The sequence below is a fragment of the Prionailurus viverrinus genome, chromosome E2 (assembly GCF_022837055.1).
Source record: "Prionailurus viverrinus isolate Anna chromosome E2, UM_Priviv_1.0, whole genome shotgun sequence".
Lineage (NCBI taxonomy): Eukaryota > Metazoa > Chordata > Mammalia > Carnivora > Felidae > Prionailurus > Prionailurus viverrinus.
The window spans coordinates 50,751,656-50,777,785 of NC_062575.1; the positions used below are offsets into that span (position 1 = coordinate 50,751,656).

At 45.6% G+C, this 26,130-nt stretch overlaps 1 protein-coding gene across 1 annotated transcript; it reads right to left on the minus strand.

Annotated features, from left to right (window-relative positions):
• Window positions 1-258: 258 nt before the first annotated feature.
• ZNF285 (zinc finger protein 285) lies at window positions 259-24,934 on the minus strand. Its single transcript, XM_047834618.1, has 4 exons — window positions 23,631-24,934; window positions 12,066-12,123; window positions 4,547-4,673; window positions 259-2,401 (listed from the first exon to the last, which is right to left on the minus strand). Exons 1-4 carry the CDS (start codon window positions 23,681-23,683, stop codon window positions 750-752), a joined length of 1,890 nt encoding a protein of 629 aa, XP_047690574.1. The 5' UTR covers window positions 23,684-24,934; the 3' UTR covers window positions 259-749.
• Between the last annotated feature and the right edge of the window lie 1,196 nt (window positions 24,935-26,130).

A 26,130-nucleotide genomic window follows, 5' to 3' on the forward strand; every position in this document is an offset into this window, starting at 1 on the left:
AGCCTCTAGGAAACATTTCTAGGAAAGATGCCTGGAGGACATCACAAGATGTCTGTAAGGGTCAGGCCTGGAAGTAGCTTACATCACTTTTGCTCGTACTCTGTTGCTTGGAACTGTATCACATGGACGGGCTCTCAACTGCAAGGGTTTCTGGGAAATGAAGTCTCTTTACGTGACCAAGAAATGGAGCCAGCAAGGTGAACACACAGCCCATGCCCATAAAATATCACTTCTAGAGAGCCCCTCTCTGTGTAGAAAACCTTATGGGTTTGGAAACCTGAGAATATGGACTAATATTCTCACCACACGAATAACAATAACATCGGTTTCATTTCTGAGCACTCATTTTGAGTATCTTTCTAGCAGGTACACTCTTTAAAAAATGTACAGATTTTGGCTGGCCTGAAAGCCTCAGTGTACTCATCTCAATTATAATTTCCTTCCTGGGCATATCCACTCATGGAAATCTGATCTCTAATTATTGTCATTGCCACAAACCGTCGGTCTGTCAGTTATCACTTACTTTGCCACTGCAGCATGCGACAGTTGGTGGGAGTCTTGCAGACATTGTTGAGATCCAGAGTAGTTCTCTGGAATGCTCTTGCGAACCCCTGCTTCCGTGCCTCAGGACGACATCATGGGTGACAGTGTCCTTGCCCTTTGCTGCCCCAGCCCTCCCAATGGCCGAGTAAGCCTCTATCACCTTCAGTGCATGGACTTTCTTGGTTTCTTGATTGAACCCTGACTAACTACATTGAGAATGTTTCCGTCCTCTTGTGCAGTCTTTGATGAGTAAGAAGGTCCGAGCTGTAACGAAAGCCCTGGCCATCCTCACGATACACATAGTGTATCTCATCCGTATGCACTCTCTGGTGAGCAAGAAGGTATGAGTTACGACTGAAGCCCTTACCACATTCCTTACACTTATAGGGCCTCTCTCCTGTGTGGACTCTGAGATGCACTTGAAGATCTGAATTCCGACTGAAGCCCTTACCACACTCATCGCATCTATACGGTTTCTCTCTGGTATGATCTCTTTGATGTAAGTGAAAATATGAGCTGTAACTGAAGCCCTTACCGCACACGTCACAGGTATAAGGCTTTTCTCCTGTGTGAACTCTCTGATGAGTGTGAAGAACTGAACGGTAGGCAAAAGCCTTTCTGCACACGTTGCATGTGTAGGGCTTCTCCCCTGTGTGGACTCTCTGGTGAATGTGAAGGTGTGTGCTTTGGCTGAAGCCCTTTCCACACTCGCCACACCGGTAAGGCTTCTCCCCCGTGTGCAGCCTCCGGTGGACTTGAAGAACAGAGCTTGAACTGAAGCATTTGCCACACTCACTGCATTTGTAGGGCTTCTCGCCAGTGTGGACCCTCTGGTGGACAAGAAGATTGGAGCTCTGATCAAAGCCCTTCCCACACTCCTCACATTTGTAGGGCTTTTTCCCTGTGTGCACTCCCTGATGAATACAAAGAAGGGACCTAAATCCGAACCCCTTCCCACACACATCACATCTGTAGGGCATCTCCCCCGTGTGGACTCGGTGATGGTTGTGAAGAGAGGAGTTGCGCCTGAAGACCTTGCCACATTCGGGACATTTATAGGGTTTGTCTCCCGAGGGGCCCTTCTGGTATCTGGGAGGCTCTGCGCTCTGCTTGCAGCCCTCAGCCCACTTTTGATATTCATAAGCTTTGTCCTCTGAATGAGTTTTATAATGAACAGCAAGATCTGAGCTCTGACTGAAGTCCTTTCCACACTGGTCCCATCTACAAGACTGTTCTCCTACGTGAGTGCTGGGATGGACAAGAGGGTCTGCAACATCTATGTGTCCCACCTCATAGTGATTACATTCGACAGGTTGTGGTACCACAGGGACTACGTTATGGACTGTTGACTTCACTGCCAAGTGCTTCCCACAGTCAGTGTATCTACAGGGATCTTCTTCTTTACATTCCTGGGAATCACCATGACCCCGTGATGTCTGACTGATGTGGTCATCACCCTGAGCGCATCCATACAGTGTCTGTTCCACGTGAATTTTCTCATATTGTCCTTGAGAATTCTGGCGCTCAGTCATGCGGGCTTCCTTCCAAGACTCGGGTGTAAAGACTTGTGTCGGGCCTTTCCACGCTGTGCCATCTTGATTTTCTAAATTAATGGCCTTTATTACATAGTTCTCACTTCCAGAAATCTGAAGAGACACTCCTACCCATTCTTCAGAGAGGAAAACATCTCCTTCTAAATACTGGGGACAATTTCCTTGAACAGTCATGATACACTCTTGACTCCCAGTTAATTCACTGATCCTTTGTTTCCAAATCGGCCAGCGGTAGAGCCCTTCTGGCGAGAGATAACTCAACCCTTTTCCCTGAAGATGTGAAATGTTGTCTTTAATCCTGTCTCCTATGAGGAGAAAAGAGAATTTGGCGAAGAGAACAAGTAAGTCATCCCTCCAGAGGTTTTCAGAAATGAAGTAGGATGGGGTGGGAAGTTGTCACTGGATTCTATTCATAGAGGAAACAGAACCACAGTAAGTCTAATCTGTGAACTGCCAGTTAAAAATCAGATGTTGCAGGGAAACCAAAAGAAATCTTGGGAACAATTTATAGAGAAAGAAATTCACCTCCCTGCTATAAGAGCAGCTGATAAGACACCTTTAATCACTTGGCTACAAAAGGCACGGGGGAGCCTTCCCATATGATTCATGTTCTTTGTGTGTGTATGTGTGTACGTCATAATAATGGAGTGCTAGACATGGTGACAGACATAAACGATCACAAAGACCTTCCAAGATACTATATAAAGTTGAATAAACAAACAAGTCCTGTCTCCTGCTAATGTCCCTTCCTTCACATCACTGTCACAGGGGGTGGGATTATCATGTATGTTTCTATACCACCTGCACAACTGTATGTGGTGGATCTAAAACAACAATGGGGATTGAGATGGGGATAATATTATGAAATAAAGTTCTTGGGGGAGGTGGGGGAGGCACATGTACACCTTTGAGGCAAGCTTAAAGAGACAACAGTTTCTCTGAGATTCTCTAGATTCCATGAAGAGATAAAGTCCACCAAGATCCTGTAATCCAGCCAGTGATATTTTTTCTTTTCTTTTCTTTTCTTTTCTTTTCTTTTCTTTTCTTTTCTTTTCTTTTCTTTTCTTTTCTTTTCTGGTAACTAATCTCTATTCCCAATGTGGGGCTTGAATTTATGACCTTGAGATCAAGAGTCACATGCTCTAAGATCCTGTCATCCACTTCCTTAATATCTCCTCTTTAGATTATCTAAACTTCAGAAAATCAAATAGCCATCACTATGAGAATGGACAATTGGAACTGTCAACGGTCTGGCCCCCAGGGAAGCAAGATTGTACTAAAGAGCCATAAAACAAAGGGAGATGAGGAAGAAAAGGGTGGTCATACCCTTGGCACCCTACAATGGGCTTCAGAATGGCATGAACACCATGATCAAGACCATCTGGACACTGCTTCTGGTTCGATGTTATTTCTGAGTCATTTTACTGAGTGACTTTAATTTGGAAGGTGGTGTCAGAGAAAGGGGGACTTTGAGCTGCCCACCACAAGCTTACAGCAGCAGTCTGCCAGTTGTTTTGACTGTATCCACATTAAGAAACGCATTTACACTGCGACCCAGTACACACAAATAGACACAGACTGTTAACTAAAACAGCTTTGTCACCTGATACTTACCTCACTAGGTGCAATGTACTCTGATAAATTCTAGTCCATTAATCTGTCTTGCTTTTTAAAAACTGCTAATTATGATAGAGTAACTTGATTTCAGACTTACCGACAGTGCTGAATCCTGCACATTGGGCCTACGTCTATAATCTACAGACACAGTGGTACCGCGTTTCATGTGGTTATTAAAAACACAGGGTCTAAAACCAGATTAGGAGGGTTCAAGTCATAGCTCTTACAAACTGTGTGATCATGGGCAAGTTATTTACTCCATGCCTCAGTTGTTGCTTTGGTAAAAGGAGGCAAGAACAGCAACTATCTCATAAACTAAACCAAGGTAATATGTGAGCCTCTGAGAAATTAAAAGTAGATATTCGTCAACAAGAAAGCAAACAAGCTGACCCTTATATCGCACTCACTACATACCGGATCCTGGTTTAGTTCCTTTCACACTCCTTTGCCCAAAATATTGTAAGGGACCGAGGCCCGTGGTAGTGTGTGAATTTCATCAACCTCACTTTAAGAAACAGGAGAAAAGAATGACAGCCTACAACGAGAGGAGGTCAGGGTGGGCTCGCTAACTGTATAGGATGCCCACGGGCCAGCGGGTGCAGGCCTTGAGAGCTTCCTCACCAACACTTCCACAAGGGGCCACCAACTCACATCTATCTGCTAACACTCACTGACTTCAGGTGTCTTGTCTGCACATCCCTCAGGCTTTCTCTCCAGTGGCCAAAGCTTCCCTTTGTGCTCCAACTGGAATACTCTCTCTGCTGTGAAGCTGATTATTTGAGGAAACAGGACCAGTGGTTTGCTGCTTGGTTACAGAGGGTTGTTGTCCTCACCCACTGAGACAATGTTCCTAAAGTTCTCCAGCATCACGTCCTGGTACAGGTGTATCTGGGCCTTGTCCAGTAGCACCAACTCTTCCTCAGTGAAGACCACAGTCACATCCTTGAAGGTCACAGTTTCCTAAAACATCAAACACACACCATATTGGTGACCCACAAACGACCACTGGCAGAAGAGCACAACCGGAAGCTGTGCCAGTCCTTAGGTTATTGTCTTTCTGCTCCAAACTCTGGTGTTGAAACCACACACTTTGTAATGCTGGAGCTGAGATTCTGCAAATCACACTTCGAATTTGGCAAGTGGCTCCATGTGAGGCTCGGACACTAGGGGGCGCAAGAGGGATTTTGTAAGGCTAAGAGAGAAAGGGACTCCACTTGCTCCTGCCTGTTTGCTTCCTGTTCCGGTATCACCTCTCTCATGCTCCGTTCTGCCGGTGACAGCAGTCCCTTTCCGCAGGGATGGCTGAAGCCACTTTGCAGTTTTCCCAACACTTACAGAACCAGTTTCATTGTTCCCCACGTCACAGACACCAGTCCAGCCAGCCGGTGTCCCCTCATCAGAAATCTGGGTCCGTGACCGGTGGGCTTCTTCTCTGAGCTCAGAGATACCAGCCAGTCAGCCCCGCCTCCTCACAATTTTGTGTTTCAGTGCCACGAGGCCCCTCCTCCAACTTTCTAAGTTCCAATAATTCAATCTCTCCCTTGTGTCCCCTCAGCCTGGTTGGCAGTTTTTATGTAGCTGTTACTTCTGTGATACTGTAGAGTTCTCTTCACCCCTTCAGTTACCTGGTTAACAACTCCCATGCCTAGTGAACAATTCTTTCTATTAAATTCTTCCTGTTCAAATAGCCAGTGTCCCTGAACAGGCCCCTCCTAGTACAAAAGAAATGAGAAACACAGAAGAAATTCAGAGTTTTATGTAGGCCAAGTGTCGCTTCCATCCTCCACATTGCCTGTGTCCCCCTGTTAACCATCCAGGGTCGCACAAAGAATGTTAAACATCCACGAACATCTGTCTTTGAGTGCTTATACGAGCGTTTCTATAACATAAATTCCTAGACAAGAGACCACTGAGTTACTTGGGCAAGCATACTCTACACTTTGATATTATCCAAAATGTCCTCCAAAAAGGTTGTGCTGATACACTGGCCTAGCAGCATCTAGGTGTTCATTCCCTCTCATAAACCAAGACTTGGCATTTTATTTTCTCTGCCATGGCAGATAAATCTATTTCTAATGGACTAAGCAGACAAGGCAACCAAAAGCATTGGCTGTCAGATTAAGGGGAAAAAAACATAAAAAGGAAATTATTGGGACAATTGGGAGCATTTGGGTATCAGCTAACTACTAAAAAATAATAGAATCAGTAGTGGAATTACTGGATCATATGGTGGTTCTATTTTTAATTTTATGAGGAAACTCCATAATGTTTTCCACAGTGGATGCACCATTTTTCATTCCCACCAACAGTACACAAGCGTTCCTTTTTCTCCACATCCTGGTCAACACTTGTTATTTCTTGTTTTTCATTTTAGCCATTCTGACACGTGTGAGGTGATATCTCATCGTAGTTTTGATTTGCATTGCCCTGATGATGAATGGTGTTGAGCATCTTTTCACATGTCTGTTCGCCACCTATATCTTCTTTGGAAAAATGTCTATTCCTAGGGTGGCTGGTTGGCTCGGTTGGTCAGGTGTCCAACTTCAGCTCAGGTCATGATCTCACTGTTTATGAGCCTGAGCCCCACATCTGACTCTGTGCTAACATCGCAGAGCCTGGAGCCTACTTCAGATTCTGTGTGTGTCTCTCCCTGCCTCTCCCTGCTCTCTCTCTCTCTCAAAAATAATAAATAAACATTTTTAAAAAATGCCTATTCCTATCTGCTACCCATTTTTCAATTGGATTATTTGGGTCTTTTTGATCTTTTTGGTCTAAGTTCTTTATATATTTTGGATATTAACCGCTTATCAGATATATCATTTGCAAATATCTTTTCCCATTCATTAGGTTGCCTTTTTTATTTTGTTGATGGTTTCCTTCTCTGTGCAAGAGCTTTTTATTTTGGTGTAGTCCAAACAGTTTAATTTTGCTTTTGTTTTCCTTCCCAGAGGAGACATATCCAGAAAAATGTTTCTATGGCCAATGTCAAAGAAATCACTGCTTATATTTTCTTCTAAGAATTTTATGGCTTCAGGTCTCACATTTAGGTCTTTAATCCATTTTGAGTTTATTTTTATGCACAGTATTTACCCAAAGGAAACAAAAACACTAATTCAAAAAGATATACACACTCCTATGTTCATTGCAACATTATCTGCAATAGCCAAGATAAGGAAGCAACCCAAGTGCCCATCAATAGATGAATGGATAAAGATGTGGTATACACACACAGAGATACACACACACACACACACACACACACACACACACACACACACTGCACAATGGTATATTACTCAGCCACAAAAAGGATTGAACTCTTGATATCTGTAACAACATGGATGGGCCTAGAGGGTATAATGCTAACTAAAATAAGTCAATCAGAGAAAGACAAATACCATATGATATCACTCACATGTGGAATTTAAGAAACAAAACAAATGATTAAAGGGAAGAAAAAGAGGGGCGCCTGAGTGGCTCAGTCGGTTGGGCGTCTGACTTCAGCTCAGGTCACGATCTCGCGGTCCGTGAGTTCGAGCCCCGTGTCGGGCTCTGGGCTGATGGCTCAGAGCCTGGAGCCTGCTTCCGATTCTGTGTCTCCCTCTCTCTCTGCCCCTCCCCCATTCATGCTCTGTCTCTCTCTGTCTCAAAAACAAATAAACGTTAAAAAATTTTTTTTAAAAAAAAGGGAAAAAAAACCAAAAAACAGATTCTTAAATACAGAGACTGGTGGTCGCCAGAGAGGAGGTGAGTGGGGAGGTGGGGGAAACAGAGGGGATTAAAGAGTACATTTATGGAGCGCCTGGGTGGCGCAGTCGGTTAAGCGTCCGACTTCAGCCAGGTCACGATCTCGCGGTCCGTGAGTTCGAGCTCCGCGTCAGGCTCTGGGCTGATGGCTCAGAGCCTGGAGCCTGTTTCCGATTCTGTGTCTCCCTCTCTCTCTGCCCCTCCCCTGTTCATGCTCTGTCTCTCTCTGTCCCAAAAATAAATAAATGTTGAAAAAAAAATTAAAAAAAAAAAAGAGTACATTTATCAGGACACCTGGGTTGCTCATTGGTTGCACATCTGACACTTGATTTCAGCTCTGGTCATGATCCCAGGGTCACGGGATCGAGCCTCACATTGGGCTCCATGCTCAGCTTAAGGTTCTCTCTTTCCCTCTGCCCCTCTCCCTCATTTACGTGCTCTCTCTTTAAAATAAATAAAATGGAAAAAATTTACAAAAAAAGGACACTTATCACGATGAGCACTGAGAAATATATAGAATTATTGAATCATCATGTTGTACACCTGAAACTATATAACACTGTATGTTAATTATACTTGAATAAAAAAATAAATTCCTTAAAAAAATTTTTTTAACATTTATTCATTTTTGAGAGGCAGAGCACAAGCCGGGGAGGGGCAGAGAGAGAGAGGGAGACACAGAATCCGAAGCAGGCTCCAGGCTTTGAGCTGTCAGCACAGAGCCTGACGCAGCACTTGAACCCACAAACCGTGAGATCACGACCTAAGTGGAAGCAGGTCATTCAACTGACTGAGCCACCCGGGTGCCCCCAAAAATAAATTTCTTGAGTGTGATGACAGTAATGTGGAGATGTAGGAAAACCCCTTATTCTTAGGAGCTACATGCTGAAGCATCTAGGGATGAATAATGATGCCTGCAATTCGTTCTCGACTGGGTCAGCAAAATGAAATATAGATAGGGGCTCCTGGGTGGCTCAGTTGGTTAAGCATCTGACTTTGGCTCAGGTCATGATCTCACAGTTAGTGAGTTTGAGCCCTGCATCGGGCTCTGTGCTGACCCCTCAGAGTCTGGAGCCTGCCTCAGATTCTGTGTCTCCCTCTCTCTCTCTGCCCCTCCCCTGCTCACACTCTCTCTCTCTCAAAAATAAGTAAACATTTAAAAAAGTTTTTAAAAAGATGAAATATAGATAAGTATGTGTGTATATATGTGTATTATATATATATGTGTACAAGTTAACAACTATGAATCTAGTTAAAGATCATATACTACACTGTTTTTTCCACTTTTCCATGAATTAAAAAATTTGAAAATAAAAAGTTGAGGGGAAAAATAATCTAGTATTAATAGCCATCCCCTGGCCAAGAAGACAAATTTTTAAATAAAATGTTATCATTGCAGGGCCGCCTGGGTGGCTCAGTCGGTTAAATGTCTGACTTCGGCTCAGGTCATGATCTCACAGTTCGTGGGTTCGAGCCCCACGTCGGGCTCTGTGCTGACAGCTCAGAGCCTGGAGCCTGTTTCAGATTCTGTGTCTCCCTCTCTCTCTCCTCCTACCCCACTCGTGCTCTGTCTCACTCTGTCTCTCAAAAATAAATAAATGTAATTTTTAAAAATGTTTAATAAAAATGAAATAATATAAAATAAAATAAAATAAAATAAAATAAAATAAAATAAAATAAAATAAAATAAAATAAAATAAAATGTTATCAGTGTACTTATCACACTGCTCAACTATGTGGTCACAGACATGTGACTCTCATTAGACTCTGCACCTCAAAAATGCTTCCAACCAAAGCTGTGAGAAGTTAAATGTATTTCATGGAGCATTTATGCAATTATCATTTAGCATTTAGCAACTGTTCAATTCACCAAAACATGGCAATTATTAAAAACAAAAAGTAGGTGGAGAGGCATAATGGACTGGATGTTTGTGTCCCGCCCCCTCCTCCCCAAATTCATATATTGAAATCTTAATCCCCCAAGGTGATAGTATTAAAAGGTGAAATCTTCTGGAGGAATTAGGTCATCAGAGTAGAGCCTCATGAATAGGATTGATGCCCTTCTAAAAGATCTCCCAGAGAGCTCACCCTTTCTGCCATATGAGGACTCAGCAAGAAGATGGCCATCTATTGATAACAAAGTGGGCCCTCACCAACACCAAATCTGCCAGCTACCTGATTTTGGACTTCTTAGTCTCCAGAGCTGTGCAAATAAGTTTCAGCTCATTAACCACCCAGTATATCTTAGCAGCACTTCTCTCCCCGGTAGGAGGCAACAAAAAGGAGTTGGAGCGAGCAGGCCAGGAACTACAGATACTGGACAGCCCAGTGGGATAACTCTAGGGAGAAGGGGTTAGGAATGCAGGCTCACCCAGCCTAACCCCCTTCTCCCTTCTTCGTCTCAACACTCTGGGAAAACAAAACACCCAATTCCCACCACCCTTTGCAGCCAAGTGGATTCTTTGCTGGGATCCTATGCAGAGACTGCCATATAATGCCGGTACAAGGACTGTCCAAAAATATGAATGACCCAAATTTATAAACCAATACAGATATAATCAATGACTTAAAAAGTCTTTTTCTCAGCACACAGCACCATTTACGAAGTACTCTTGTAAAATCTGGGACCTGAATTTATTCAAGTGTTCCGTGCTTCCATTTATAGGAAAGATTATAGCTGGAGGAACCCATTGAATGACGGCAAACAGAAGCATTTTTGAGATAATCGGGGAAAATTGATTATTGCCTGGGTATTAGATGATACCAAAGAACAACTTGATAATCTCAGTCATTTTCTTTTCTATCGTCAGTAGAAATACATACTGAAGTATGTAGAGGAGAATGGTAACTTAGATTGCTATTTAACAAAATTCTCTCACACTCCCCAATGCCGCTACAAGACCAGAGTGCATTTCATTGCCCCGTGACTTTGGATTTGGCTCCACGACTTGTTCCAGCTCTGAGCCTAGGCCTTTAAGAGGTCTAGAATGTTTCCACTTGCTTCCTTCCTCCTCTGCCACCACCCAACACATCCAAGCTAACCGATAAAACTGCCACCACGAGCAGAATGCTACCAAATAAATATCTCTGGCACTGACTTTGGGACCGGGCGGTAATGGTTGAGGAAACTGTTAGCAGAGGCTGGAAAAATGGCCGCCTGGGTGATACAGTGTGAAACACTTGGTAAAACCGTTGCTGGCAATAATTTAGAAGCTAGAAAATGTCCCTGAGGAGAAGGGGCGGACTCAGGCAAGACGGCGTCCAGGCAGAGGAAAGGAGCGGGAGCGCATTTATGTTAGCTCGCACCCCAGCTGCTCTAAGAAAGCAATGGGCTCAGAACAAAACCAATACAAAACAAAACAGCGTGCTATCGGGATCTTCTTTTAAAATGCTTTGGGAAAGAAGAACAGGCAAGTGAAAACGAGATCGATGAAGCAGATGTGGCAAAACGTTGAACCTGCGCTCTACATCGGCATTCATAGATTCATACATTTCATTCATACATTCATACATTTCCCTTTTTGTGTATTTTCATAATTAAAACACTTTTCATGCCTTAAAAAAAATCACGGCTGCACCCACGGATGGCCTTTTTGATGCATCAACTTGGCTAGACTACGGTCCCGTTAGTGAAGCAAAAATTAATCTAGGTGTTGCTGTGAAGATGTTTTGTAGAGGTGATTAAAGTCCTTAATCAGATGACTTTGAAGGAGATTATTTTAAATAATCTGGGTGGGCCTGACTCAATCAGTCGAGACCAGAAGGGAGGCTTCCCTAAGAGAAGAAATTCTACCTGTAGACAGCAGTCCCAGTCTGTATCTAAGAGTTCCAGCCCGCCCTGGGATTTCCAATTTGCCCTGCACCCCGCCCCCACCCCCAGTCACATAAAAGAAATCTCATCCAAATCTCTTCTTAGTATATATCTCATGTTGTTCCTACTTCATTGGTTGAACCCTGATGGACATACACCCATTCAAATCTTGCTACTTATGTGGACTGGACCCCGCACTACCCAGAGTGTGGTCATGTATGTACTGACCACGCACTCGAATGTTGTGGCAATGCTGCATTGCTATAGAAGTTTCTGGGGTGCCTGGGTGGCTCAGTCGGTTAAGCGTCTGACTTCGGCTCAGGTCACGATCTCACGGTCCATTAGTTGGAGCCCTGCATTGGGTTCTGCACTGACAGCTCAGAGCCTGGAGCCTGCTTCCGATTCTGTGTCTCCCTCTCTCTCTCTGCCCCTCCCCGGTTTGTGCTCGCGCTCTCTCTCTCTCTCTCTCTGTCTCAAAAATAAATAAACATTAAAAGCTTCTGGATTCTTCCTTTTGATTGCTGTATTGATCTCTCTGTGACAAGCAGCTCATGGACTGGCACTTGTGTGCGAACCACACTTGGAATAGCCTGAACTAGACATCCTGACATCTCTGAGCCTGGTTCCTTCCTTTCTGCAAAGGGAGTTAACACCACCTCTCTCACACAGCTGTTAGGAGCAAGGTGAAGTGTCTAAGACACAGCCGCCACTCAAAACTTGGCCATTTCCTTTCAGAAAATAGCTCCCCAGAAGGGACGTGGTATTTAAGAGGGAGAAAGGAAACCTTGACTTACCCGGAACTTAACCATACTGTCTTCCTCTTGGAAAGAGTGGGATCCCGAGAACGCAGAACTGCAAAGAAAGAATCCATGAGAGCGTGGGTTTAACAAATTCCGAGTAAATCCTGGTTTCTTCTTTTTTTTTTTTTTAACTTTTTTTTTTAATGTTTATTTATTTTTGAGAGAGAGAGAGAGAGAGAGAGAGAGAGATACAGCGAGTGTGAGCAGGGGAGGGGCAGAGAGAGACAGAGACACAGAATCTGAAGCAGGCTCCAGGCTCTGAGCTGTCAGCACAGGGCCCAACGTGGGGCTCGAACTCACATGCAGTGAGTTCATGACCTGAGCCAAAGTCTGACATTTAACCAACTGAGCCACCCAGGTGCCCCTGTCCTGGTTTCTTCTCATCTGTGCAATTTTTTCACATGTTCTTCCCTCCCAAGGTATCTTTACCTCTCTTCTCATTCTCAACGGACTGAATCTCACCTCCTCAAGCCTTCTCCCCTGCCCGCATTCCACCCAGGCTCTCCTGTCACTCCTGTCTCGCTCCTCAAACTTTTCAGTCAAAACTGCCATGCTTTTCCTTTTCTCAGACTTGAGAATGTGTTGACGTCACCTGCATCCTAGTCATTCCGGAAAACAGGCTCCAGAATTTCTGACTTGGAGAGTGATCTCAGCATGACGGGGGAACCTTCTTTTGCTCCCCCTTTCTCATGCAAGTTACTCCTGTGTAACCAGGACCTGGAAGCTGAAGAACCTTCAGTTAGCTAAGATCTTACAAAACAACCTCTCTCCAGCACCCATTCTACGCTCTGGGACCCTGTGACTTTTGCAAATACTGATGACACAGCTACAACATGGAAGGCACCCTCTGCTCTGGAAAAGCTCACAGGATGGAGCGAGGAACTCTCTAGATCTGCTGGTGGACGGAAGCAGGTAGAAGGAGGCCCTGGGAACTTGGCACTCTACATCCACTCAACTCCTTTCCCTGTCCTGCCTGTAGCAGGAGACCCCCCTGCCCTCCAGCTTCCAGTTGAACTTAGCCAATAGGGCAAGTCAGCAGGAGATCCAGGGAAGGGACGTAAGTGAAGTCAGAGTATTTCCCCAGCTCTTTCCTGGAGTTGCTTTGGACTGGCTGTTTCATACCCCTTGACCAAAGGTCACAGCACCTATCAGTGGCCCTCCTCTCAGATCTCTTTCCCCAGGTCTGGTAACTGGCTCCTCCCTCAGCCCTTCCACCCTAGGGACGACAGTCCGTGACCCTGCTATGAGCAGATCTGGGATATTGCAAGATCCTTTCTTGATTACCACACCCTGCCCACACTTTGGTAAACTGCCCCTTTATTTTAAGCTCGTCTCAACTTACCATTCTGACTCTGGTGTTTATTTCCTATCTGAAAAACTCTGTAAATATGGTAGCCTCTGGCCTTCCAGGAGAAACTGAGTGTGAAAATTTCTGCTTTAGGCACTGTGGGAACCCCAAAGATTAAAGGATAAAAACCAAAGACCATGTCTCTGTCTTCTCAGATAGTGCTTCTCAAAACTACCTGGGGGCGCCTGGGGGGCTCAGTCAGTTAAGAGTCTGACTTCAGCTCAGGTCATGATCTCATGGTTTATGGGTTCGAGCCCCATGTCGGGCTGTGTGCTGACAGCTCAGAGCCTGGAGCCTGCTTCAGATTCTTTGTCTCCCCCACCGCCTCTCTCTCTGCCCCTCCCTGGCTCTCACTGTCTCTCTCTCAAAAATAAATAAACATTTAAAAAAAATTTTTTTTAACTACGTGTTGTGAGAGGTGTGTGGGTAGCTCAGTTGGTTAAGCATACAACTCCTGATTTCAGCTCATGTCAGCATCTCAGTTTGTGAGATTGAGCCCCGCATCAGGCTCTGTGCTAAGCATTGGAGCCTGCTTGTGATTCTCTCTCTCTCCCTCTCTCTCTCTGCCTTTTCCCTGCTCACACTTGCTCTCTCTCTCTCTTTCAAAATAAATAAATAAACATTAAAAAAAACTACCTGTGGTGAAGGACCAGTTTCATGTTATTTTCACTGTTATTTTCATCTGTCACTGACTAATATTTTGGTAAAATACAGTTAAAAAGAGATTTCTAACTGGACAGTAACATGCAGAAAAATTAAACTAGACCACTTTCTTACACCATACACAAAAATAAAATCAAAATGGATATAAGACCTAAATGTGAGACAGGAAACCATCAAAACCCTAGAGGGGTAAACAGGCAACAACCTCTTTGACCTTGGCTGCAACAACTTCTTATTCGACATGTCTCCGAAGGCAAGGGAGATAAAAGCCAAAATGAACTACTAGGACCTCATCAAGATAAAAAGCTTCTGCACTGCAAAGGAAACAATCAACAAAACTAAAAGGCGACTGACAGAATGGGAGAAGATATTTGCAAATGACATATCGGATAAAGGGTTAGTATCCAAACGATATACAGAACTTACCAAACTCAACACCTGAAAAAAAAATAATCCAATGAAGAAATGGGCAGAAGACATGAACTGACACTTTTACAAAGAAGACATCCAGGTGGCCTACTGGCCACACTGACACATGAAAAGATTCTCAGCGTCACTCATCATCAGGGAAATACAAATCAAAGCTACATTGAGACACCACCTCACACCTGTCAGAATGGCTAACATTCACAATTCAGGAAACAACAGATGTTGGCGAGGATGTGGAGAAAGGGGAACCCTCTTGCACTGTTGGTGGGAATGCAAACTGGTGCGGCCACTCTGAAAAACAGCATGGAGGTTCCTTGAAAAATTAAAAATAGAGCTACCCTGTGACCCAGAAATAGCACTGCTAGGAATTTACCCAAGGGATACAGGAGTGCTGATGCATAGGGGCACTTGTACCCCCAATGTTTACAGCAGCGCTTTCAACAATAGCCAAACTATGGAAAGAGCCCAAATGCCCATCAACTGACGAATGGATAAAGAAGATGTGGTTTATATATAAAATGGAACACTACTTGGCAACGAGAAAGAATGAAAGCCTGCCATTTGCAGCAATGTGGATGGAACTGGAGGATATTATGTTAAGTGAAATAAGTCAGTGAGAGAAAGACAGATATTATGTTTTCACTCATATGTGGAACTTGAGAAACTTAACAGAAGACCATGGGGGAAGGGAAGGGGAAAAAGTGGTTTCAGAGAGGGAGGAAAACCCATAAGAGACTCTTAAATACAGAGAACAAACTGAGGGTTGATGCAGGGGGAGCGGGGGGAGAGGGAAAAATGGGTGATGGGCATTGAGGAGGGCACTTGTTGGATGAGCAACGGGTGTTGTATGTAAGCGATGAATCACGGGAATCTACCCGCAAAACCAAGAGCACACTGTATACACTGTGTGATAGCTAACTTGACAATAAATTATATTTAAAATTTTTTTTTCAACGTTTATTTATTTTTGGGACAGAGAGAGACAGAGCATGAACGGGGGAGGGGCAGAGAGAGAGGGAGACACAGAATCGGAAACAGGCTCCAGGCTCTGAGCCATCAGCCCAGAGCCCGACGCGGGGCTCGAACTCACGGACCGCGAGATTGTGACCTGGCTGAAGTCGGAGGCTTAACCGACTGCGCCACCCAGGCGCCCCTGACAATAAATTATATTTTAAAATAAATAAAACAAAATAAAAATACGGAAAAAAGTAAAAAGAAATTTCTAGAAAAAGTACATACTTAGGCATACAAATTACAAGCCCATTTTTAAATCATCAGATTGATCAGTTATCATACAATTGCTAGAACTGATACACAAATTTTTCAAGGTTTACACTCAATTTCTGAAATTATCTGGTCACAGACCAATAACATTTAGCTCTCTGACTGGCCCCAGTCTGCTGGCCACCCCGCGAGCAGCTTGCAGGGTTACAGGATCAGGTTAATAGAATACAAAATGACTTTTTGGCAAATCTTCACCCTTTCCCCCCACTCCTTTACTACCTCTTGTAGAAAGCATAAATCGCCTTATTCTGGGCTCCCACAAAGATTTGTTAAACCCCTAAGTACAGTGCTAATCGCATTCTGATCTGAGTCCTGAAGCAGGACAGAGACCAGGTCCCCACGGCAACCTCTGGAGGGGAAGAGGAGCTGCAGGGAAAGCAACAATTGAATCTGGAACTTCAGGTGCCAAGAAACACAATCAGAAAGAGAAGCCCTGGGGCTCCTGGGTGCCTCAGTCAGTTGAGCACCTGACTTCAGCTCAGGTCACATGATCTCACAGTTTGTGAGTTTGAGCCCACATGGGCTCTCTGTGGTCAGCACAGAGCCCGCTTCAGATCCTCTGTCCCTCCCTCCCTCTGCCCCCTACCCCTTGTTCTCTCTCTTTCTCTCTAAAAAATAAACATAAATATATATATATAAGCCCCGAGTTTTCCCCAAAACCCTGCTTCCAGATTCCTGACTCTTCTTAGAAGTTCCAGAGGATTCAAAACTGAGAGAGATGTGCCTAACAATCCTGTGTAATCATCTCAGGAACGGGACAAACACCATTTCTTCTGTGTGCATGAGGGTGAATGTCATGTGATAATGCCAAAGTGGTTAGTCTGTCATCTGTGAGTATCTGAGCCGGAGGGCTCTACGAGAGCTGGCTTCAGCCCTCAACCCTCAGGGCCTGTGGCAGAACGGCGGCAGGGCTGTCTCTAGTCCATGCCAATATGCCTTTGAGCATATTAGAAAATGTATCCCTTCTTCAAGACACTTTTCTTCCACCTGTTGGAAAATTCTTATCACACACTGATTTTCGTTAGAATAAAGCAACGGAGCACTTTTATTGCTACTTGCTGAAAATTGCATGTGTGTCCTGTGTGAATAGTATGCCTTTGATGTGGTCTCCTTGTGCAGTACGCAGCCTGCACAGATGTGCATAGCCGCCCTACCCCCAGAAAGCCTGTCCAAAAACTTAAAGGCTAGTGAGACATGGCTGTGTGCACATGACAAAGCCTGTCACTGGCCAGTTCAAGTGACCATGAAGTATAGGACTATGGGAGGGCTTTTCTAGTGACCTTCCCATATCCCCTGCCCATGGGGATCAGTCTTCTATGGTCAGACCACAGGATCTGGTACTGACGTCCACTACAACACTTTTCATATCCTACTTCAATTTTCCTGGTTACTTTTTGCTTTCTCTCCTGTAACACGTGCTCCTAATGACTAGAAATTGTATCATTCGTGTACACATGGCAAGTTTAGCATGCAGTAGGTGCCAAATGAATGAATGAATGGAGAAGTCTGGGCCTTTGCCTGACTCAATTCTCAGACTGAAAAGATCAGATCTTGAAATCAAAGGTGCAAGGAAAACCCATGCATTGGGTATATGACCCTTGCATTGAACGCTGACTAGGAGAAAACGCAGTAGAGCCTGGCTGTTTAAAAAAAAAAAAAATTAGGGGCGCCTGGGTGGCGCAGTCGGTTAAGCATCCGACTTCAGCCAGGTCACGATCTCACGGTCCGTGAGTTCGAGCCCCGCGTCGGGCTCTGGGCTGATGGCTCAGAGCCTGGAGCCTGTTTCCGATTCTGTGTCTCCCTCTCTCTCTGCCCCTCCCCCGTTCATGCTCTGTCTCTCTCTGTCCCAAAAATAAATAAACATTGAAAAAAAAATTAAAAAAAAAATTAGACTCTGAAACCAGACTCCCTGGGTTCAAGGCGTGGCTTTGTCATCCACTGGCTGTGTGCCCTTGGTCGAACCAGCTCCTGGTGCCTTAGTTCCTTCCTCTGTACAAGACAGGATATCGAGAGAACCTATTTCTAAGTGTCATTGTGGGAACTCAGTAAGTTATGACGTGCAAGGTGCTCAGAGTGGCGCCTAGCATACAATAAGGAGTCAGTAAGTGTTGTGTACTGGGCTGTATGCTAAGTGCTCCAGATAAAAATGTAAGATTCAGTCCCTGATCAGGGTGCCTGGGTGACTCAGCCCATTAAGCCTCTGATTTCGGCTCAGGTCATGATCTCGCGGTTTCTGAGTTCAAGCTCCTCATCGGGCTCTGTGCCAATAGCTCGGAGCCTGGCCTGCTTGGGATTCTGTGTCTCCCTCTCTCTCTCTGCTCCTCCCCTGCTCACTCTGTCTCTCTCACTCTCAAAAATAAACATGCATTAAAAAAAAAAAAACCCTAAAATTAAATAAATAAATAAAAATAAAAGACATCCCTTTGGGGCACCTGGGTGGCTCAGTTGGTTGGTGTCCAATTGGCTCAGGTCATGATCTAGCGGTTTGTGGCTTTGAGCCCCATGTCTGGTTCTGTGCTGACAGCTCAGAGCCTGGAGCCTGCTTGGGATTCTGTGTCCCCCCCCCCCCGCCCCTCCCCAGCTCACGCTCTGTCTCTCTGGCTCTCAAAAATAAACATTTAAAAAAAAAATCAGTCCCTGATCTAAAGGGGAGGCAAACTAGGGGGTGGAGAGGTGAGCCAGTAAATTCACTGGAACGTGAGAAGGGCTGCAGCAGATGTGGCTGCACAAAACTGAACAAAGACACAGGGAACAGAAACCCAACACAGCCTGAGAGGGCTCCAGGCTGTCAGGGAAGGCTTTCGAGAGATGATAATTGAACTGTAGCTGATGCCCAAAGAAACAGAAGGCATTTGCCCAACTGACAAAGAAGGAGAAGGCTAATGAAGAAGTGGCAATGTGGGCGAAAACACACACGTGGGCAATGCTGTGGTCCCACCAAAGGCCAGGAAGCACATGGGTATAGACTAGAACAGAGAGTCACAGGGCCAAGTCCGGCTAAGACAATGCCGGAGACATTACCAGGGGCCGATCCTGAAGAATCCTGAAGAGTTTCAACATTGTGTTACTATTATCATCATCATCATCATCATTATTATTATTATTACTATTATTATTATTATTAACCTTCAAGTACCAGTTTGGGTGTTACTTCCGCAGGAAGCCCTCCTTGATTATCTCCACCATATCACGCACCGTCTTCATCCGTTCAAGCCCCTATAACAAAACTACCACATACCGCGTGGTTTATAAAGAACAGAAGTTCATTTGTCACAGTTCTGGAGGCCAGAAGCCCAAGATCACCATTAGGTGAGGGCCCTCTTCTGGATCACAGACTTCTTGTCGTCTCCACCTCTCCTCACAGGGTGGACCAGGCAAGGGAGCCCTCTAGGCCCTCCTTTATAAGGCGTTGATCTCACTCACGAGGGCTCTGCCCTCAGGCCATAACCACCTTCAAAGCCCTGCCTCTTTTTTTTTTATTTTTTTTTAAATATTATTTTTATTTTTATTTTTGAAGGAGAGAGAGACCGAGCGTGAGCAGGGGAGGAGCAGAGAGAGAGGGAGACATAGAATTTGAAGCAGGCTCCAGGCTCCGAGCTGTCAGCCCAGAGCCCGACGCGGGGCTCGAACTCACAAACTGGGAGATCATGACCTGAGCCGAAGTCGGACGCTTAGCCGACTGAGCCACCCAGGCGCCCCAAAGCCCTGCCTCTTAATACCATCACGCTGGGCCTTGGGATTTCAAACATGTGAATTTCAGGGGATCCAAACATTCACACCATGGCAGATGCCGACTGTGGCTGGCATTTCTCCTATCGTAGCTCTATACTGTGGTTGTTTCATTATCTTCCACCCTTGGCCATAAGCTCAGAGAGAGCAAGGATGGCATTGCCTCGTTCAACACATATTTATTAAGTGCCTACTGTATGCCAGGCAGGGATCTAGAAACTGAAGATATAGCAATAAGGGTTATGGAGGAAAAAAAAATGGGGCAGGGGGATAGGGAATGAAATGGGGTGGTCAGGAGAAGCCTCACGGGGGTGATCTGTGAGTAAAGACCTAACTGAGTAAAGGAGTGACCAACACAAATATCTGTACAGAGAACATTCTAGACAGAGCGTACAGCAAGGGTCAACACCCAGAGGTGGCAGCATGCGCGGCACGTGGCTAAAGTGGGGCGAGTGAGGGAAAGAATAATCAGGGACGAAAGAAAGGTAAATGCGAGCCAGATGGTATGCGGTCTTCCAGGCCGTTTCAAGGCTTTTGGCTGTTATCCTCATTAGGTGGGAATAAAGGCAGGGCTTTTGAACAGAGGAGTGACATGATCTAACTTAGGTATCAATAGGGTTATTCTGGCTGCTGTTAAGAATGGACTAACAGTGGCAAGACGGGAAGCAGAAGACCAGATGGTCGGTTATCACGACAATCCCACCAAGGGATGATGGCGTCTTGGGTCAGGGACGCGGAGGTGGAGGCGGTGAGAAGTTGCTGGGGTCTGCGTTTATAATGAAGACACGGTCACTGGGCTCCGTCGATGGCTTCCGTCCGGGGTGGAAGGCAGAGGGTGGAGGCTTTGGCCTTGTTCACTGGAAGGATGGAGAAGGTTTTGTAGAGCCAGGTTTTGCAGCCGATTAGGAGCTCAGTTTTGGAAATAGTGGGTTTGAGGTGTTGAAAAACACACCCATAGCGTGAGAAGTGAGGCAGAGGATTCATTTTCAGAAGTACCAAACAAAAGCTGGGCAGTCTAGTTAACGGTAGGTTTACAAAGTACTGGAAATATGTATAAAACCCCTCCCTGCCCAGACCCACAGCGGAGTCCCAAACCCTTAGAAACTTCACTTCCTGATCCTCCTTCCCCCTCTCTGTTTCGCAGGCTTATTTTCACGGGCTTATTTTTGTGGACTTTGCAATGAGCATGTGCCAAGGAATAAAGGGGGGAGGGACTGAAAGTCTCTGGTCATCTCAGGGAATGTACATTTGTTCTAATCAGACCGCTTTATGGCATAGGCATATGGGCATAGGCAACGCCTGGGTAAGGCTGTGACCTCTGTAGTGCTCAGCCAATGAGGAATCAGGGGAGGGGCTTCACACTAGGAGATAAATTGTCTGCTGTAACTGCCAGAGTGTGGCGGTCCCTCAGACACCAGCTCTTGCAAGAACGTTGATTAAAGCCTCACTTCACAGTGCTCCCGGTCTCCTTGTCCCTCCTTTGATTGGGTCGGTGGGCTTATTTCTCACTCATATTTACAGAGATAGAAGAAAAAAATTATCCCCTTCACAAGAGACAAAAGACATAAAATGCCTATGAATCAATTTCATTAAGAATACGGGGGCCTGGGTGGCTCAATCAGTTAAGTGGCCCACTTTGGCTCAGGTCATGATCTCATGAGTTTCAGCCCTGCATCAGGCTCTGTGCTGACAGCTCAGGGCCTGGAGCCTGCTTCGGATTCTGTGTCTCCCTCCTTCTCTGCCCCTCCCCCACTCTCTCTCTCTCTCTCTCTCTCACTCTCCCTCAAAAATAAATAAACATTAAAAAAAAAATTTTTTAAGAATAGACGAAAACCTCAGAATTTTATTGAGACACTTGAAGCGCTGACCACACCTCTGAGCTCACAGCGGCTCACGGGGCCCAAGGGTCTAGTCTGAGAGGGAATTTGCGATGTCTGGCTCCCACACACTATATGCAGCTAGGAGCAAAATTCAACCTTTCTATGCTTCCTCAGAGCACTTCCTAGCTAGTTCATTGTAAAGCTGTTTCAAAAACATTTTATTATAAACATTTCAAACACATGCAGAGGTAGACAGACTAGCAGAATGAACCCCCAGGTACCAATCATGCAGCTTAAGCAATTATCAACGCGCGGCCACTCTTATTTCAACCATACCGCTACCTATTCCCAACGTACTCACTTATTATTTTGAAGCATACCCCTGACACCATATTCATCATATTGTCTAATCCAAACATACGTCATCACGTAGCTCTAAAAGATGTGAAATAGTTGTGTTTTTTTTTTTAACGTTTATTTATTTTTGGGACAGAGAGAGACAGAGCATGAACGGGGGAGGGGCAGAGAGAGAGGGAGACACAGAATCGGAAACAGGCTCCAGGCTCCGAGCCATCAGCCCAGAGCCCGATGCGGGGCTGGAACTCACGGACCGTGAGATCGTGACCTGAGCTGAAGTCGGACGCTTAACCGACTGAGCCACCCAGGCGCCCCGTGAAATAGTTTTAAAAGTGCTAACATTACACCTCAAATAATTAACATCAATTCTCTAATTTTATCAAATGGAGAGGCAGTTTGCAACCGAACAATTTGCCATTTGCTCTTTATGTCTAATCAGCCTCAAAGGTTGCATTCCCTGCCTCTCGGCATGCAAGGTGAGGTTGGGGTTAATAATTTGGGGCAGTTCTTTTCAAACTGTATTCAGAGACTACTCTAGATGTCTAACTAGAGGGAGGAGAAAAGCCAAGAGGTAAGCAGAATTAGGGCTCCCCGGAAAAAGACAGAAGAGACACAGCTGGCGTTTTTTTGTTTTGTTTGTTTGTTTGGTTTTGGTGGTGGGGGGTGGTTGACATAGCTTGTTGACATAAGAAAAGTCATTTTTATGTCCTGGCCCTCTTGTGATCTAAGCCTGACTGGCACCTGACACTACTTGCCAGAAGCACATTTCTTGCAGAACTCCCTGCGATATGTTGAAATTGCAGAATAGACCTCAGTAGTTAACGGTTTTAAGGGAACAAAAAAGAATGTAAGAATACACAGCCACTTTCAGGCCACGAGATAGCCTATATTTGGGACAATAAATCGATGGTAAAACTCCCAGTGCTGACTCCAAAGTGAAGCGTGGCCTGAAGCACATTCTTGAGTAATCTTTGCAGGATCTAAACCCCTTTGAGCACCCAGATCCCAGACCAAGTGAGGCCAGAGAATTGATGATGCTGACCCTTGCCGGCCCTCATGACTTCAACCAACTAAGACCCCTCATGACTTCAACCAACTAAGACCCGGACTCGCCCACTTTAAGATGACTTTTGCCCCACTGCGCAAGACCCTTGATGAATATGTACGCACCCTTAGCTTAAAACTTCCCCAGTTTTATTGTTCCAGGAGACACTGCTTTGGGAAATATCCCGGGTGTTCCCCTTTACTCGTTGCAAGTAAAATCCTTCCTTTTCCTTTTCTCTTTTTGTTGTTTGTTTGTTTGTTTGTTTGTTTGTTTTTGGCTTGGTTGTGTCCTTTAGCTCAACACTTACCGAGGTGAACCCAGTTTGGGGTAACAAGATACCCCCTGGAGACAGAGCTACCAGATGCCAAGCCCAGCGTTCAGAAGCCAAGATTCTAGAAACCTTGGGGTGCTGAGCTCGAACCGCCCCCCTGCCAACCCCAGGGATGAACAGCCCAAGCCGCCCCCCATACTCGGAGATGAACTGCTGGGCCCGTCCCTGTCCCCAGTCGGGGACGCCTGGTCCCGACCATTATCCCCCAAACATGAGCCAACGCCCTCCGTCCCCCCCGCCCCCCCCGGCCTGGATCTGGAGATGAACATTCCAAGACTGACACCAATCCCGACGCGGGGATGCACAGCTCCTACCTCCAAAACCTGCAGAGGCACTACCGGAGTCAGTCCCCCTAAATCCAGCTCAAGCTCGCCCACCTCTTCCCAAGGAATGCCGGGCGAGCACCTCAACACTCCGCCCCGCCAAGAAGGCTCTTTCATTGGCCACCAGTCCCCGCTTCCAACTCTTCCCATCTAGGAACAGGGCGCGATCACGACTATACACCCCCCACCCCTAGCGCCTCCGACCGGGGCGCGGTCCGGGCTGGACTCACCTCAGCGCCCCAAACAAGGTCGCCCACGGCGCCCGCCGGAGCCCATAACGCATGCGCAGGAAAGTCTGCGGACTACAATCCCCAGAAGCCCCTGCGCCGCAGCAGCCAGGAGGCCCGTGCCCCTGCTGGGGTCACCCGCACGCCAGTCATTTACCTAAAACGAAAACAACAACAATCGCAAGAGTGGTAAAATACCAGTGAAATGCTAGCAATAATGAGAACAAATCACTCTCCCCCCGTGACAATAAAGGAGAGGCAAGATCCTCTTACCACCTGGAAATGAGCACTTGTTCTCAATTTAGTGAAAATCCTTTACAGGTTCTTAACTCTGCAGACATATCCTTTAATTTTATAAACGCAATTTGTCAATTAAAATGTATTTAAATACCCTTTTCACGGCTTGTTTCCATTGAAGGGGACTCTGGAAGATCTTCCACACTTCAGAGCTGACATAGTCCTGTAATAGGTTTCTCCTTCTCTGAAGCAGAAAGAATTAACAACCAGTGCCTTCTGTTTTTAATCAGGGGATAGCACGAGTCTGGGTGGGTGGTGGGTGGAGGTCTTATCAGAGGCCTATTTCTACAAATCACGAAGACACGGGAAGTTTTCAGATTCCCTTTGAGGAGTCTCCGCTCTTGGGACTTACTTTTTGCATTTTAAGATTCCTGTTAGAGAAAGTGTCTTTCTTTTTGTGCCATCATGGGGTAAGAAAATTGTAGGATTTCCCTAGAGGCCCACAATTCTCGCCTGGAGGAAAGCACCAAAACAAAACAAAACAAAACAAAACAAAAACAAACCCCAAAACAAAACACAAAAACAAAAAACGGGTGAGAACACATTCTCTCTTTGCTAGCTCTGGTCCTAGACATGGGAGATAACTGAAGACCCCCATCGCCATGCCTTGGCAGGAGCTGGAGAAATAATATCCAACTATCAACTGGCATTGCAACTTAGGCACATAAAGAGAACAGCAAAATTCTTTTGGCCTATCCCTGTCTATTGATATCTTGACGTTAGTTTCCTCATGATGGGGAAAAAAAAAAAAAGTGCAATCTTCCAGGGCTGGGAGTCATCCTTAATTTTGGCAGATACTAAGTCTTTTTACTGGATAGAGGGGGATGTTTTCTTTAACGTGCTTCAGTAATATCTGCCATAAATACGTCAATTCTCCACGTTTGCATTAATTTATTCTGTAGCCTCTCCTTTTTTTTTAACATATATTTTTTAACATTTCTTTATTTTTGGGAGACAGAGAGTGAGAGGGGAAGGGGCAGAGAGAGAGGGAGACACAGAATCTGAAGCAGGCTCCAGGCTCCGAGCTGTCAGCAGAGAGCCCAGCGTGGGGCTGGAACTCACGAACCGCGAGATCATGACCTGAGCCGAAGTCGGACGCTCAACTGACTGAGCCACCCAGGCGCCCCTTAGCCTCTCCTTTTTCACCTCTCTCCTACTATTTTCTCGCTTGCCCACTCGGCTCCAACCACAGCGGGCTTAATGGTTGTATCCCCAGTGCTTAGACCCACAGTGCCTGACACATAGTACCTCTCGATTCATCAAATTTCAGTCAGAAGTAACAATTCAAGAGATAAAGATGATATGCATGTACTCCTGACGGCCAAATTGCATGACACCGTGTTACACCGGGACCCTGGGGTCCAAGGCAACAACAGGCTTAGGTGTTTTCAGTGCTGTGAGCAACACAGCTGGATGCAGGAGATCTCCCAAGTGTGTGAATGTCTGACCTGCTATCCTATCACCTCATCCTAGTGGGTGCTGGTAGATTACCTCACCAAATTGGCATGCTTTCTTCTTCATCTGGTGATGGAATAATACTAGGCTGGGTTTTATACCTGAAACATTTACATTCAGGCTAACGACTGTTCTGAGGAACAGTTACACCTCGTCTGGACCCACAAAAGCTGCTTGGGGATAGGTAGCTTAAATCTCCGACTCCACCTTATGAAATGACCACATGTCAACGTGTTGCTAGGACACAGCCTTACTGTCACAATACACTTTATACTCTATACCAGACTCGTCTCCCCAACCAACCCACTTCCGTTAGAGCCAACTCGTTCAACATCATTCTTGGTATGCTACCGATCATTCCATCGCTGACTCCACTCTGCAGATGGTGCTCTCACAACTCTCCAACCGCCCCGAAACTTGCATTAACCTTTCTGCCATATGACATTCAAAGAATGACAACAGAGTAACACCTCACTTCACTCGCTGCTGATTTTGCATGGAAAGCACCGCGCTTTTACACCCAACGCAAACCAATCCATAGCGGTTACAGCACTGCCCTTGACTCTCTTGTAGCCCTTGCTGCCACTGAAATACCAGCAGCCGATTGGCAGCTGGGTAAGCTGGGTAAGGCAACCCAGTGGCATCTCAAGGCCAGCCTCCAGCAGGTAGAATGATCAGGGCACATCTACAAAAGTTGACTGTTGCCACAACCATTCCAACCGTGTGATTCTCCCACGCTTGCTAGTAGGTA

What these genes read in the sequence shown, in the direction of transcription:
- ZNF285 (XM_047834618.1), bottom strand. Translation starts at nt 23,683, where the DNA reads ATGCGTTATGGGCTCCGGCGGGCGCCGTGGGCGACCTTGTTTGGGGCG. An exon ending in ACAGTATGGTTAAGTTCCGG is followed by an intron (nt 4,674 to 12,065) that starts GTAAGTCAAGGT and finishes TTGATGTTTTAG; the next exon opens with GAAACTGTGACCTTCAAGGA. An exon ending in TAGGAACATTGTCTCAGTGG is followed by an intron (nt 2,402 to 4,546) that starts GTGAGGACAACA and finishes TTCTCCTCATAG; the next exon opens with GAGACAGGATTAAAGACAAC.